Raw genomic sequence first — 17,202 nt, forward strand, 5'->3', positions numbered from 1 at the left:
AGGAGAGAGAGAGAGGAGAGAGAGAGAGAGAGAGAGAGAGAGAGGAGAGAGAGAGAGAGAGAGAGAGAGAGAGAGAGAGAGAGAGAGAGAGGAGAGGAGAGAGAGAAGAGAGAGAGGAGAGAGAGAGAGAGAGAGAGAGAGAGAGAGAGAGAGTGAGAGAGAGAGAGAGAGAGAGAGAGGAGAGGAGAGAGAGGAGAGAGAGAGGGAGAGAGAGAAAGAGGGGAGAGTGGAGAGACCGGCGAATGTCAATCTTGGGCTGGTCAGCCACCTCGCATCCCCTACTATGAGACATTCGTAAAGGTGCGAAGACATGTGGGCATGAATCAACTACCCCTGGGATCGCCGGGTTTGGGGCCCCATCAACCCCTAGGCACGCATCACAATCATGCCTTTAAACCTGAAGAGTATCACTAAGCATAGTTCCATCCATGTGCTTTAGACAGCGAGCAGCGCAATCCGGCGGACGACTTCGTGGAAGAGAGGAGTAGTGCCGTGCGATGCCTCCGACCCGTGGAGTACGCCACCGTTCGCATATAGCAATCCGAGTTTTCTATAAGGGGATGGCACGAACATGTGTCTTCTTGGGCATATCTCACATCAGGTCAAACAGTATGCTGCCACCCGAGTTTATTGTACCTGTGACAATTACACGCTTGATAAAACACTCCACGCTAGTACGCTAGTGGCACACCGACGGCACACGTAGCATCGCGAACCAAACGCACAAACGACTAGAGCACCACTATATCACGGCCAGCCACACGAGCGCTGCTGTCCTGTGACGCGAAAACGAGCCGGGAATGGCGCGCAGTCACAGTCCGCAGTCCGCGAGCAAGTCACAATGTCCCACCACAGCCGAACATGCGTCTGCGGCTGTGCAGTTGGGCCGTCCGACTGCTGCACGCGGCACGGGCAGCGCTTGTCAGGCCGAGGGCCGTCTCGCCCCGCTGATCCCCAACCCCGGTCACCGCAGCCAGCGTCACCCGCCCGCCACTGCCGGCGCCAGATGGCCGGCCCCGCGGCCCCAAGCACCACTGGCGATGGGCCGGGTTCGGCTGTCTCCACCTGCCGGGACGAACTACACGTCAAGTTCCGGCCGTCAGCACGGTGTCTAGCGGATGACATATTATATAGATGGCAGCACCGTCGTTCGCAACCTTTAGTCACGCAATCACGTATTTCCTATTAGGATCTGATGGGAAAATACGTAAGTCATGAATTAATTAACATATCAATTGATGACAACATACGTAATAAAGGATGATGAGCACCAACTTGCTCAGCATCGCTTCTCGCCAAATTGAATGTTCACATCCGCTCGGGTGGGGAGCCAAATTGCCCCCCCCCCCCCAAAAGGTTTTTCAAGAATGGCTTCCGAATGGAGCGGTGTTGTAGCCGCCGTCAAATTTTGCATAGCTGTAAACAATGGAATATCGGATCGTTTGGAATCAAAATTTAGATGTACCTTGTGTGGTCGCTGACCTGAATCAGGTCAAAATCAGGTTATGGTTTCAGCGAAGACAATTTCTAGGCAATCCTTCAATTTGATCCAACAGCGAAGTAGTTTTAAACAAAGCCATGCATCTCTGGGATGCCTTCTTAGGCAACAGAACCGTTGAATAAGGAAACTAAATTTGAACTCAGGTCATATATAAAGGTCAGGCCAAGGTCAAAACCAATCTGTTTTGTTACTCTAGGGCTTGCCGTATGGGATAGTTTCCGGTGCTCATTTCGAATTTATTGATGGCAGGAACCGCCTTATACATCATCCATGAAATTCTTAGAGATCAGAAAAGGTCATTGGCCTGAAATGACCTAAGTCAACATTTTTTTTTTAAAAAAAAGATCTTGCCTAGCGTAATCTTGTCACTTATTCAAATGCAAAACTCAAAGCAATCTTGCATTGACCTTGGTCACCATGGTCGCTATGACAAGGTCACCATGACCTTGAAAGGATCAAACGTCACTGACCTTAAACGAGCATGTGGCCTTTTGCCTAGAAACGGTTATCTAAGTTCTGGGGGCAACTTTGGAAGACGAACCTGGAATTTGACCTTGTATGACCTATTCAACCAGAAGGTCATGACCTAGGAACCTTGAAATTTTGACCTAAGTGAGTCCACGTACAGATCAACACACTCTGTAAATTTGGTTTTTTTTTGTCTCTAGTTTTCCTTAGTTCCCAGAGATCTAGGGGGATGGGGTCAAATTGACCCCCAACCGAGTAAAAGGTATCCAGCCGGCCACCGGGCGCGTGTTTTAAGCGAAGGCCGCAGCAGTGCAAATACCTTGCATCGGTGGTGAAATATCCCATCACTCACACAGGTTTTACAAATTGTCTGGCCGACACCGACCAACCTGAATGTGGCAGGACGTTACGAGCCCCCTCCCCCCCCCCCCCCCCCCCCTCCCTCTGCTTTGTTAGTAGTGTTAGTAGCATTGTGTTAGGCACTACTCGTGGTGCAGCAGAATTGCGGTGGCTTGTCCGAATGCTGGCAAACGCAATATCAGCGTGTGTGTCACTAACACACAGCCAATCTTTTTCGACGGCACGTCGAGCACGTTTCTATTACAGGACGGAAGGCTGTAAACAGCCAGATACCTGGATCAGGGGCGGAATTAATGTCATATATTAGAGAGTCAGTTGGGGAGAACTTTGCACTGCGAGACACATAATGAACAGCTGAGAGCCCAGAACGATCGCATAAGGGTCATCATCAAGTTGGAGCGGTTTGAACGCTATCTCACGCACCAAGCACTCTGCTTTCCAAGCCAGCTCCCACTGCAAAGCAGAGAAGAGCCTACAACTCAGAGCGGCGTTGGCTGATCCAGCGCGGAGCGAGTCGGCTCAGAGCAGGGCTGCAAGGCCTGACCGACCGTACCAGACCGGCAGTCAGTAGCACCAGACCACGGCATCAGGCCGGCGGCCAGCCACGTCACAGGACTAGAGGCGGTCCGCAGCCAACCATGTCAGGGGACGACACCAGGCCGGCGTCTAGCCACGTCACAGGACAAGAGGCAGCCCGCAGCCAATCATGTCAGGAGACAACACCATGCCGGCGGCCAGCCACGTCACAGGACGAGAGCCGGTCCGCAGCCAATCATGCCAGGAGAAGACACCAGGCCGGGGGTCAGCCACGTCACAGAACGAGAGCCGGTCCGCAGCCAATCATGCCAGGAGAAGACACCAGGCCGGCGGCCAGCCACGTCACAGGACGAGAGCCGGCCCGCAGCCAATCATGCCAGGAGAAGACACCAGGCCGGCGGCCAGCCACGTCACAGGACGAGAGCCGGTCCGCAGCCAATCATGCCAGAAGAAGACACCAAGCCGGCATCCAGCCACGTCACAGGACGAGAGCCGGCCCGCAGCCAATCATGCCAGGAGAAGACACCAGGCCGGCGGCCAGCCACGTCACAGGACGAGAGCCGGCCCGCAGCCAATCATGCCAGGAGAAGACACCAGGCCGGCATCCAGCCACGTCACAGGATGAGAGCCGGCCACCACACAATCATGTCAGGAGAAGATACCAGGCCGGCGACCGGCCACGTCACAGGACGTCCACAGGAAATGTGCAGAGCAGTAGTGAGAAACCTGAACAGCTGGAGCTGGCGGACGGCACGCCGAAAGCGACAAAAGGAGATGCCCGGGCAGCGGCCGGGACGGGGACGAACGAGGCACAATCGCCCCCAACGGCCCCCTAGTGACGAGCCCGCACTCGGACACCGCTGCCGGTGACCCAGCACCGCCTGGCGGCCAGCCGACCCGTCTGTCGCACTCACCCAGCCGGTCCCCGCGGGCCGTGCCGTGCCAACCGGCTCATCCCCGGCCGGTGAGCAGCGCCCAGAGCGCGCAGCCGGCGCGCAGCTGCAGCACCAAAGAGCCGAGGAAGAAACGCCTGCCGCAGCAGCCAGCCCAACATGTCCTGCTGGAGACTGCGCGGCGGCAAGCGGCGGCCGGTCGGCGTCGCGGCGTCCGCCCGCCAGCGGCGGGAAACCGGCCCGTCCGGTAGTACTCGGCCAGCCGCCGCCTCCTTCTCGCAGAAGAGGCCGTACAGCCAGCCGGTGAGGCCCTCGGTGTCCGTCGGTACCTGCGGGAAGTGGGGCTATTACGCTGGGGCCGGTCTACTCGCCACCAGCCGAGGTCCGGTCTCCGCTTCGGCCTCAGCTGGCGAGCTCGCGGGGTGGCTCAGATCGGATCAGCGAGCTAGGTGGCCGGAAGGACCGAAGACGCGCCAGATCAGGCACCGACACCACGCACACCACAGAAAGGCCGCCGTGCCTCCCCCAGCGGGGTGACACGTCAAAGCACTGCCCGCCATGAAGAACACCTTAAACACTTGCAGGCATCTGCTGGGGGTACTCTGGTGTCACGCACATCGCAGAATGCCATCCATATTCCACTGGTTGCCTTCATCCCGTCCAGTGCGAACGCAGGGATGAGTGACTGCCGCGCGTGGCAGGCAGCGCCCGCTCCAATGCGGCCGCCCTTGCGCGCGGTGTAGACAGCGGCCCCAGAGGTGATGGTACCCGTCACACAGTGTAGACAGCGGCCTCAGAGGTGATGGTACCCGTCACACAGTGTAGACAGCGGCCTCAGAGGTGATGGTACCCGTCACACAGTGTGGACGGCGAGTCCAGAGGCGACCGGGGCATGCCGGCCGACACTGACCTGGTCGATGCTGTACACGCGGTAGTAGAGGTACACCTTGCAGGGCGGCAGCGAGCCGGCCATGACGTCCAGCAGGTGGAGCGGTCGGTCCGGCTCCGGATACGCCACCGTCACGTCCACCACCCAGCGCAGGCCGGCGCGGCTCGGCCGGTCCCCTGGTGACGCAGGGCCGCGTGCCATCACAACGCGCCCGGCCAGACATCACAGCAAGCGAGACGACACAGCACACCCGCCCCGCTCTGCCGCTGCCGACACTGCGGCGTGTGCGCTCTCAGTCCGAGCGCTCCTCGCCCGCCATAGCCGGGCGCCCGGCCGGACACTGACCGTGGCCATTGGCGTGGCCGGCTTTCGGCCTGCTGGCCGGCCCTCAGCTGGTCGAGCACGGCGCGCGCGGCGCCCAGCCGCGGTAGCGTCACGTGCTGCAGGTGCGGCAGGCCTTGCTTCTGCGCGAACCTGCCGGCAGGCGCGCGCTGTCGTGTCAGAGGCAGAGGGTGCCGAGGTGGCTGCTGCCGACCGGCCGGTCAGTGGTAGGGGGCGCCACGCTCAGCGCCCGCCCGTCTTCAGGCTTAGGCACTGCAGTAAGCTGCACAACGGAGCAATTGACAACGTTGACGTGGGATTTGTTTAAAGCGAGTGTCTTAGGTCAGCCATGCACCTTATTCTCTTTTTGGCGACAGCATCATGCTAAAGGAATGCAGTGCTACATGTGAGAATGGGAAATATGTACGCCACCACAACATTGGCCTGCCATCTCGCGGTAAGCTGCATAAATTGCCTGCTATTAAGTTGTTTAATAACCAAAGTAATACAAACAACCTTGTTGCACAAATATATCTAACTTGCATCAAAATATTCAATAACAACTTCAATACATTTTATAACTCAATTAACTCAAATTACTTTTGTCCATGCCTGTGGGCAATGGCCTCAGCGTATAGATAAGTGCGGACAGTTGGATGTTACAGCCACCTGCAATGTGCACCACCATAGCGAGCCGTACCGCCGCACGGAGACATTACCTCTGGCTGGCTTCCCGGCGCTTTCGTAAGAATCCGCCTTCTGGAAAAAGTAGTATCCACTTCCTATCCAAAGATAAGTATTGCTTTGCAAGGAATTCCTTCAGTTCTTCCACTGATTTTTCCCTCTTGTCTTTTCCCTGGAAAAATGCCGTGGTAAAAAATAGCCAAAACACAAACCACTGACCCATAAACAAGAACAGCCTTCGCCAGACGTCCTCTAATCCCTCACTGCATCCCGGACACCAAGACAGTGTCAAGGACACTGATGCCGGTCTTAGTTGCCACAAACACATCTTGGCTGGTCACTGGTGGCGTCTTTATGTGAACTGTAAAGGCATGCATACTTGCAATCTTCTTCTCACAATATTTACTCGATGCGTAACAAACAAATATGTAGCCAGATATTCCGTTCTGCAGTCCCAGCCCACCGCTGAGCGAGCCGCCGCAGCTCACCGACTCAACGAAGAAGTCTCCGCGGATCTGTGACACGACACCGAAGTGGGTCCACCGGAACATGGCGTCCATGATCCACATGCTGTGGTCGGCAGCGTAGCGGCGCGAGGACAGCATGGCCATCAGCACCGGCACGTCGGCTGTCGACTGGTGGTTGGCCAGAAACAGGCACCTGTCGCCCAACAGGTCGTCGATCGTGTCCCCCAGCTCCGTCACTGCGGCGCACAAAGGTGTCGAGCGCTGTCACTGCCGCACCGGACGCCAACCACAGCTGTGGCTACAATGCGGTCACTTGTCCATCTCCATTATCATGATGTAACGAACTATCCATATCTAGCCTCGCTGCGATTATGCTTACCAGCAAAACTCATTAAGCGTATGTATTTTATATCTAACCATTGCAGTGGTTGAGCAAGCCAGAGGAAATAGCTGCAGTGCAATACAATTTCAAGGCATTCAATGAAAGCACCATCTCGAAATGTGTGATGACATTCCTGTCGTGGAAATGTTGCGCTTCTATGCTACAATACGAAGTGTAATGCATGGCAGGAGCACGCTTTTGCCGTATCATGACATTTATATTGCAACACTATACGAGTTAAGGAGAATGCTCAACTTTTTAAAATATTGTAACAAGCATCATATATGATGAAATTAGCATACTTATAACTATTGATACATACTTAAGTGTAAAAACTATTCTAGACGATACAATTGCTCTATTTGGTGATTATGCTCTTCAATGCATCATTGATTGTGGTTTCAACCTTGCACAGCAATGATTGAGAACCATTTGACCGCCGATATGTCTGGGAGGTGTGCTCACGAACGTCAGATATGAACAACTTGACAATCATATTTGTATTGGTCCTGATCGCCGCATGATCAATGGAGTGACACAATTTCAATGACGTTATTACGGAGTCATGGATGCTTGGGTAACTATGGCATCGTCTGCGAAAGTCTGCAGTTTCGCGGGCGTGTTATTAAAAAACTATATGGGTTTCGGTGTTAACAAGGGCAGAGATGTGAACTGCGCCGAATGGTTTTAAAAGGAGTGCGTCTAGTGTTTTCGATTTTCCAAATAAACGCCTACGGAGAGTTTTGCAGCTAGCTATGGTTAATTTTGGCGCTTTAATGTGTGTTTTGGTCTTGCAGCATTTTTTTAAAACTTATTTTCAAAGCTCGTATCGATGGCTGAACGAACGCTGCATGTATCGATGGCTTGCGTGAACAAATACAATGCTAAAAAATGAACCAATCAGCGGGCAGAAAAGGACGAATGCACGGGCTGATGTGTGGCAAGTAACTGTGTGCAAGTGCCATGGCCATTATTTTCGTTGCTACGGTCTCGTGCGTATAGGGAGAGCGCTGAAAGTATGCAGCGGTACGCACTTGAAGGTCTCTTGCTCAATTCGAGACGGAAAAATATGATACCCTGCACATGCCTGGTGTACCAGCCACATGGCCGCAACAATTTCAGCGCATGTGCCTTTTTATTTCAGTGCACGTGGAATTCGGTGCACGTGCATTTGGAATTCGGTCATTAATTTCAGGGTAAAGGAAGTCGCGGCCAAAACAACTCGGAACAATCGCATTCTCCTAGAGTCTAGTGCAGTCTAGTGCTAGCAATCGACATCTTCGAAAAGCCATTGACTAGAGCTAACAATACCTTCTCAATGAAGTCGATGTGTTTAGTAATGAATATCGCTTGGGGGCTATCCGATAACTTCGTTCTTCTATACAGACCAAGGCAAATTTGGGGGTCGTGGCAATATCTCGGCAGTGGAGGCGAAATGGTAGAAACCACAATGACACCAAAAATTATTGATGGAAATTCCCTATCATCCTACGTGCAAAGTTAAAAATCCCAACTCAACTGAACGCACTACCTTTAATATGGTTAGTTCAGTTCAAAACCCCATAAGAATATGAAACACTCCCGATAATGCCTGGTATGAACAAAAAACATCTTAGCTCCTGGCTTTTCCTCGCTGTGCCTAGACCTTAGCAGATGCATGCAACGGGGTTAAGAGATGCACCCCCCCGAGCAGCGGCAGCGGCGGGAGCGGGTCTGTGATCTCACAGTCATAGCCGGCCGTGTAACTGAGGATGCCGACCATCTGCACCAGGCTGTGGAAGAGGAAGCCCTCGAACCACCAGTAGAAGTGTGGCGCCAGCCAGTGCAGCGGCGACAGCAGCGCCATCCACACCAGGTACACCGGAATGGCATACAGGTTGTTCAGCAGGAACAGCAGCACCCGGCTGGCGCATCGTGCGCTGTGCAGGCACCTGGCGGAGCGAAGCATGAGCGTCACACGCGGCTGTACACTGGGGGGGGGGGGGGGGAATACGAGCGTCGCACACGACTGTACACTGCAGGCACCTGGGGGAGCGAGACATGAGCATCACACGCGACTGTACACTGGGGGGGGGGGGGGGAATACGAGCGTCGTCGCACACGACTGTACAAACTGGGGGGGGGGGGGGGATACGAGCGTCGTCGCACACGACTGTACACTGCAGGCACCTGGGGGAGCGAGACATGAGCGTCACACGCGGCTGTACACTGGGGGGGGGGGGGGGGGGGGGAATACGAGCGTCGCACACGACTGTACACTGCAGGCACCTGGGGGAGCGAGACACGAGGCATCACACGCGACTCACACAGTGCCGGGCACGACACCTCGGCTCCAGGCGGCAGAGCGGCTGCCGCGCGGGGCCCGACCCTCGCATGGAGTGAGAGGGGAATACGGTCAGCGGCGTGATCCAGCGTCAAGTGCGACACAGTGAGCTGGATACGCTTTTGAGGCTGGGGTGGGAGTGGAAAATTCCACCGCAAAAAGAGGGTACAGAAGTGAAAAAATGCAAGTTACCAAAGCTGGAACTCACGAATCAGTGACAGATACTCTGGCTGACAAAGACACATTTCAAGCCAGCATGGACCTAATATAAACATCGTAACACCATAAACAAGACAAAAAGTTTCTGTCTTCACATTTTAGGTTATTACAATGAAACAGAATAAATTATATTAAGTAATATAATAATGGCGTGATAAGGAACAACAACTGTGAACACCTAACGTTCTGGTTCTGTACTTTGCACTTCCTTCTCCCGGGATATTTTAGCGCAAAACAGAGCAAAGGAGATCAACAACAAAAATAACAATAAAATATTTAACAAGCGTAACGCATTCAAATGAAAGGAGCCATGGACTCCTGCACATCAACACATCACCAAATCAAACAAACAACAACTGACATTCTTTTGGCTTCTGTTAAGATGGGGCAGGAAGTGTAAATGTTATGTCACTATTCCTTGCAAAATACTTATGCTTACCCCCACAAAAGTTTCTTAACTAAGCCTAACCTAAAAAGCCTCGCCCATGTCACCCTGCCTAACCTATTTGTATTACATCAGTATTTGTAAGTCACTGATCCTGGCGAAATTCTTACTGCTGCTTACCATGTACGCAATCAGCTTAGCCAAAATATCGTAGATCCTAAGGAGACCTGGCGCGCAAGAGATAGCGAGAAAGGAGACGGCTGATCAAAATATTGAATCAACCCATGAGCCAGCTTTGACCGTCCTCTACTTCGACGACCGCGAAGGCATAACATACATGAGCCACGCACAACCACGAGAATGCCATCGCTGAGTCAGGCAGCAGCCACGTGACTCACTTCACGTTCGAGTCCGGCCGCGCCCTGTACTAGCTCGACGAGCTACACTCCGTGAGCTCACAGTGCGATGGTCACGTCAATGTGCTCGGCTGCGACGACACGGCTGCGAACACCGGGGCGACAGGCGGCGTGTGCCGGCTGTTTGAGCTCGTCACCGGGTCACCCGTACACTGCTTCATCTGCCAGCTGCGTGGCAACGAGCTTAACCTCCGCCATTTGCTGCTGAGCCTGAACGGCACGACCACGGGACCGAAATTTTCCTGGACCCATCAGCGCCGGAGAGGTCTGGGACACGGGCGTTGTGTCAATAGAGCCTATGGCGGGGCACGTGCCAAACCTGCCGGTCGGCCTGATCCAGCAGCCGAGCACAGACTAGCAGCTGCTGTACCTGCTGGTCTCCGCTGTTCAAAACGGCTCGGTCCGAACCGCGACGGCCCGGCGGTAAAGCGGACCATCGAACCACGCCAGGTAAATATGAAAACGCATATCTTCGAATTTATAGCAATGAATGTTTAAACTGCATAACGTATCACTCGCCATTTCATATGCTCACTGTTGAGCATTTACTCATTATCATGCGTTGTACCATAGTATGTTAAATCATTTACTCGTTGGTTCATGCTACTTTACAGAGGCGCAATAATTTCCCCATGATCTAATGCTTAGTTCGTAACGAATTGTTCTAATCTATTCGCTTTTGTTTTCGGATGGTTGACAATGGGCTCTCGCCTGCCCCTGGCTTGCATACCTACTGAGACCTCCAGCACCACTCTCTAGGACCTCGCCCAGTACGAGGTTGGCTGTCCACTATGTGCCGGTATGGTCCGCCATCCTGCAAAACAGCAGTTGCGACTTCGGCTCGCGCAACTTGTTTCGGAGCATTGCCCTACTCCGCGAGCTGCCGCAGCACACATAAGCCACGGTTCCGCCAGTCCCCCAGCGCAACGGATACTGGGCCCGTCGGGAACAGCTGCTGCTGGACACGATGGGGGACGAGAACCCTGCGGTCCGCGAACAGGCGGCTCCGGTCGTCCCGCCGCGCGTGATCAGCAAACCGAGGATCTTTTTCAGCCCAGGGTCTCCGCCCATCCCAAGCGATAAACTTCGAAGCCGTGGGTTACACCAAACTGATCTGGCGCGGGCCAGTTACACAGCCTCCACCGCGAGACCTCAACGACGGCGAGCTGCGGGACAATTGAGGCTCCGCTGGCCATCCCGCCTAATCCGGTTCCCACCCGGGCGTGGAGAGAGCCGTGCGCACCGTACCCCGAGGCGTGTTCGGGGCAGATGGGAGAAGAGGCGCGGTATGGCCCCAACACGGCCAAGCTCAGGCAACGCTAGATTCTCCCAGCGTCTAGGAAATATTTGCTGCCCTGTAGGTAAGCCGGTAATTGTTAACTAATCACATGCTCAAAAGCATCAGACCCCCATTTTAACTCCAATTTATTATACAATGGCTCGAACCAATATCTAGCTTTATGCTTCAGTTTGGTCAACATGTTAACTGAAAATGCACGCATGATCACAAGGATGCACTGTGTCCGCGTTTTCAGCAATTCACGGTTGCTGTGCTTCCATTACAGCCCCTTTAAGTGGTCTGCCGCTGGTGGTTGGTAACAGCAGACCACAGCAAGGCAGCCGCCGCCGTCGCCGCCGCCGCCGCCGCACCGTTCCGTCCGCCCCCACTGTCCAGATGCAGGACAGTCATTCGAGAGCCTAGATTGGAGAGCGGGGCCGCTTGACCATCACTTGGCGCCCCCACTGAGCGTTTGGGCCGGCGCATCGGATGCGCAGGCTTGGCCAGGAGCAAGATGTGCACGGGGTCACCCTAGTCCCCCTCTACGCCCGTGACGCGGGCTGCAGACCTTGCTTTATGTATTCAGTTGTAAGATGTATTGTGTTGTGTTGTGTTGTATGATGTATTGTTGTAAGATGTTGTAAGTTGTATTCAGTTGTAAGTTGTATTCCGTTGTAAGTTGCATTCAGTTTTAAGTTGTATTTGTATACCAGGCAATACATTCTGAGTCCTATGCTATGCAGGGTTTCGTTTTGCAGCACGTGAGTTGTCTTAAGCGGTGGAAGGTCTGAAGAGTACGTACCAACGTACTCGTACGAGTTCACACTCACAGCGCAACAATTTCCTGCCACGCGACAATAGATCGGGCAATGTCTAATCCGCGTATTAGATCTCAGATCGGGATATTTTCATACGATGGTGTAAGAAATGTTCGGTAACATCGTTTCCATACATGAAGCTATTTTTGTACCGCTTGCCGCCCACGGCTTGGTGTTACCTGCGGCGGCAGGCGCCGCCCAACTTGCGGTGACCGCAACGCCTTATGTCGGTTTGCAGAGATATTCTGATTGGCTCGCAGCATCATGAATTCAGGTTTTTAGGATGTTGCTATAGCCGTGCACTTTTGGGCTCCAGCGCCAGGAATTTATTTGTCTCACTGGCTTTGTTACTGATGACATACCCTAGTGTCCAGGTTATGCGGAGCCTTGTTCATGCTTGATGGTGTTTCAAGCGAGCTTGGTTTTGGCTGACGTCTTTAAATCTCTGAAGGGAAATATGGGCTTGGTATGTGTGGTTAAGCAACATCAGGAAAGAATAAAAAATTCACATAAAATATGGGGAAAAGGGGATGCAATTTCCTTCTCATAGGCTGTTGCATTACACCCAAAGTCGGCGATTCTGGGACAATGGCATTAAAGTTAGTTAAGCCTCTGACCGGAAGCATGACTTCCCTTAGTGTTTTACGCACAGGGCGGTTACCCGGAAAAAGATCAACATTTCCTGGTTTTTGCAGTAGGGCGGATCACAACGAGGCCAAAAATGAACGCCAACGCAACGAAGGAGTCCACACTGGATCCCCCACGTGAAACAAATTACGTAAACAAATTTTGAGCTGTGTGTTCCCAACCTTAGAAGCAAGAACATCGATGGCCGGGGTTACAGTTTCGATGAAGCCGAGCGACTTCGGGCTGCGCTGCAGCTATCACCGGGCGGCGGGCGCCTCAAGCGCCTAGAAAAGCCGTCGTAAAATAACGTTTCCGAAAGTCTTTCTAAATCAATCCGTGCCGGTCAGCTATGGGTTTAGGCGTACATCTCGCCGGCATACTTTCTGGATTTTAACTGAGTGGAATTAACAGCGACGGTCACCCCGATAAGATGAGATTCTACAATAACTTGTCCCGTTCCATGGTCAAATTCAAACCTGCCAGAAGTATTGTGAATGCTATTACGCTCCTTTCTAGTCTGAAAATTGTTTAGGTGAACATACGCGAGGATTATTTCCTTACGTACGAACTGACACCCTCAAGTGTTTAACCATACTCTTTTCGAAAACAATATCTTTTGTGTTCGCGCCCACTGGCCTTCGGCCTAATGTTAGCCACAGGACAAACGGCGCGCGGCCTACGGAGACCAGACTAACCCGGACGCTGTCAAGTGCAATGCGAAAGCGACCACAGGGCAATCCGGACGCTGTCAAGTGCAATGCGATAATGATCACAGGGCAATCCGGACGCTCTACACTTGTGCATCGACTCCGACTGTCGAGTCCGCATGTGCCCCTATTCGAGCCAACAGGCCCGGCGGCCGCGAGCTGTGACACGGATCTAGCACGGATCAAGTACGGATCCAGCGGAAACCTGGCACCAGATCGCTGGCGCCCCGCCGGCTATTGCTTTCCAGCAGCGTGCAAACCAGCTGCAGTGCCAGACAGCAAGCGGTTACAACCGTCGGCGTACAGTCCGACCGCGGCTGGCGTCGTGGTAAGTTCGGAAACACTGTCCCGGGTAGAAACCATGGCGTTGATGGGCCCCACAACATCCAGCGAGCCATGTTCGCTCACTGTCTCGCCATCACGAGCGCTGTAAAGGTCACTTGCACAGCGCAAACACTCCGGGCACGCATCGCTTCACATAGCATAGTCAAAGGAGGCAGATACGCGGATGTGGTCGTGGCTAGCGATCGCTTCATCAAAAGTGGCGTCATCCGACCCGGCCGCGCGCTGCACGCGTCACGTGACGAGCCGGTGAGCGGCCGATTGTCTCACTCGGCGCGCCACCATCACAATGGACGTATCAAGGCTAGATGCACTAATTTGACCTGTGATAGCTTTGCAAACTATAAGATTTGTTTATAAATGGTATGATGGATGTGATGCCCCATTACACAGGGTCGCGCCTAGCATGCTAACGCTTCCACGAAATCATTTAAATAAAATCCATGAGAGCCGTCAGGCCCCTACCACTACAGATAGCCCGGTTCAAACGGGACCATCCGACAGACTGGCCAGCTTAGCCCACGCCGCGGCGTGTCGGCAGCGACATGACCTGGCTACGGCGCGCTACAACCCGACGGCACGCGACAGGCGGTACACGGCGCGCTACAACCGCGGCGACCGGCGGTGCGCGGCGTGCTTCAACCCCGGCGGCCGGTGGTACACAGCGCGCTACAACCCTGGCGACCTGCGGCATACGGCGCGCTACAACCGCGGTGACCGGCGGTACGCGGCGTGCTTCAACCCCGGCGGCCGGTGGTACGCGGCGCGCTACAACCCGACGGCACGCGATCGGCGGTACACGGCACGCTACAACCATGGCGGCGGGTGATACACGGCGCGCTACAACCCTGGCGACCGGCGGCACACGGCGCGCTACAACCTGGCGACCGGCGGTACGCGGCGCGCTGCAACCTCGGCGGCCGGTGGTACGCGGCGCGCTACAACCCGACGGCGCACGACCTGCGGCACACGGCGCGCTACAACCTGGCGACCGGCGGTACGCGGCGCGCTGCAACCCCGGCGGTCGGCGGTACACGGCGCGATGCAACCCCGGCGGTCGGCGGTACGCGGCGCTCTGCAACCCCGGCGGTCGGCGGTCCATTAGCTGATGAGGGGGTCGGCCACGGCGACACGGCGTCAGGCGGAGGCTGGCCGTCGGGCAGGTGCACGCGCCGAATGAGGGGCAGTCGGCACGCGCGACGGCTGTGGGGCGCATGCCACTATGCTGAGTGCACGGCAGCGCCAAGACCCCAGCCCGTTCAGCCTAAATACTGGTGATCGCTCCGGGACCAGGAGCACCTTCGTCTTCACAAGCAAACACGCAAACTTCGGCTAACGGGGCATATATATATATATATATATATATATATATATATATATATACCTTACTGGTAGACAGTAAACAATGCACAAGAGGTCACGCACTGCTCCATGTAGAAACGTCAAAAGTTACTGCGGAATTGAGGGAGGCAACCGATGGGTTACAACGAAGAAACCCCCAGTGTGACGGCTTTCTCATCGGTTAGCCTCGTCAGGTACAGCAGTTGGGGTTCCCCTAAGAAGTGTGCAAATTATCGCACGTATTGGCTAAAGCCGCCCATATCGGACGAGCCTCGTTCCCTTAGCCTGCCTCATCTCTTAGTTCCTTGTAGCTCAGACCGGCTCACCTCGTTAGTCCCCTCGTAGCTCAGATCGTCTCACCTCGTTAGTCTCCTCGTAGCTCAGATCGTTTCACCTCGTTAGTCCCCCCCCCCCGTGGCTCGGACCGGCTCACCTCGTTAGTCCCCTTGTAGCTCAGATCGTCCCACCTCGTTAGTCCCTTGTAGCTCAGATCGTCTCGCCTCGTTAGTCCTCCCGTAGTTCAGACCGGCTCACCTCGTTAGTCCGCTCGTAGCTCAGACTGGCTCTCACCTCGTTATTCCCCTTGTAGCTCAGATCGGCTCACCTCGTTATTCCCCTTGTAGCTCAGATCGGCTCACCTCGTTATTCCCTTGTAGCTCAGATCGACTCACCTCGTTAGTCCCCTCCCAGCTTAGACTGGCTTACCTCGTCCGTCTCCGCATAGCTCAGCTAGCTGGCATGATTTGTCCCACTCCAGCTCAACTTGGCTCACATCGTTATGTCTCCAAGAAAGCTTTAAGAGTTGGTGCTTCATTGTATTCATGAATGTTTGGGTCCTCATAGCGTTATGTTTTGGTCCTCATAGCACAAATCATTTGGGTCCCCATAGCCTTACTTTTTCCAAAGGGAAAAGTAAGGCTATGGGGACTAAATAAGTGATGCACCACGACGACGACCGCCTTTAGCACCTTTAAGCAAATTCACCTGGGCAGCGGCCAATTTAAGAAGGCGCCGCTAAGCTGTCGTTGTGGTATGCATGGTTTCTTGTAGATCGTATAATGACAGTGATTGCTCTGAAAAGTAACGCTGAACGCATTTGAAAACAATACGACTTCATCACTCAACTGTGGGTTATTTTGCACGCCAATGGAGACTAAAAAACAACATAGCTACAAGACGCCTCTCTCGAGGCCACCTAAAACCGATCAGTTTGGAAAGCAATCCAGACGCTTGTAACTTCATTTTTGGTCTGAAAACAGCTTGTTTCTCTAATGGCATTATTCCTTGTCAGGTGCGCACTCTAGGCTATCCCTTCAAAATGTTATTCAAATGTCTTCGATGTTTTGGTCAACCAAAACATTTATCCAGTCCACTGAACCCAAATAACTCGAGGTTGGCCCGTGCCACTTCAGAGAGGTTTGTCAATGAAATAGCATAAATTTGTCTAAATTCTTTAATATTTACTGAAAACGGACCACGTGAATGGATGAAGACTGGCATGTAGTAAGCATGTCCCAAAGACGCCCTACTGTCAACTGCGTCAATAAAATGTTCACCGTTTGTCAAGATCAAGTACTGAATCGTAGGTGCCGCTTCTCCTTGACTTAAGCAATGGCTGGAAAAATTCCGTCAAAAAATCCGCAAAACTTCCAGTACCTTAGGCATGTCCCAAGTCAAAACTTTAAATACTAGATCAACGTGCCTGACGTGAACCCAATCACACAGAAATGTATGTTGGTTGGTATGTACCCTACGACTTTTATCCACCATAATCTTGTTAAATTGCTGTGAGTGCATATACGTCTGCTGATAAAAAACGCACAATTTTGACAGCAGCTTGTCCCTCCCGATGCCAGTGTGCAAACCGGTCTGAGCTGCGAGGGGACTAATGAGGTGAAGTGGTCTGAGCTGCGAGGGGACTAACGAGGTGAAGCGGTCTGAGCCGCGAGGGGACTAACGAGGTGAAGTGGTCTGAGCTGCGAGGGGACTAACGAGGTGAACCGGTCTGAGCTACGAGGGGACTAACGAGGTGAAGTGGTCTGAGCTGCGAGGGACTAACGAGGTGAACCGGTCTGAGCTGCGGGGGACTAACGAGGTGAAGTGGTCTGAGCCGCGAGGGGACTACGAGGTGAACCGGTCTGAGCTGCGGGGGACTAACGAGGTGAACCGGTCTGAGCTACGAGGGGACTAACGAGGTGAAGTGGTCTGAGCCGCGAGGGGACTAACGAGGTGAACCGGTCTGA

General features: G+C 53.8%; 1 protein-coding gene across 1 annotated transcript; it reads right to left on the minus strand.

Annotated features, from left to right (window-relative positions):
• Positions 1-3,846: 3,846 nt before the first annotated feature.
• LOC119110461 (acyl-CoA:lysophosphatidylglycerol acyltransferase 1) lies at positions 3,847-8,433 on the minus strand (the record flags this gene model as incomplete). The annotated part of the gene is given in 6 exon segments (XM_037234301.1): positions 3,847-4,088; positions 4,670-4,824; positions 4,994-5,122; positions 5,689-5,825; positions 6,142-6,356; positions 8,228-8,433. Coding segments are annotated over 6 exon segments (1,084 nt in total), but the record flags the coding sequence as incomplete, so codon positions are not given.
• Positions 8,434-17,202: the final 8,769 nt, after the last annotated feature.

Source organism: Pollicipes pollicipes, unplaced genomic scaffold, assembly GCF_011947565.3.
Source record: "Pollicipes pollicipes isolate AB1234 unplaced genomic scaffold, Ppol_2.1 Scaffold_2555;HRSCAF=2994_pilon_pilon_pilon, whole genome shotgun sequence".
In the NCBI taxonomy this organism is placed as follows: Eukaryota; Metazoa; Arthropoda; class Thecostraca; order Pollicipedomorpha; family Pollicipedidae; genus Pollicipes; species Pollicipes pollicipes.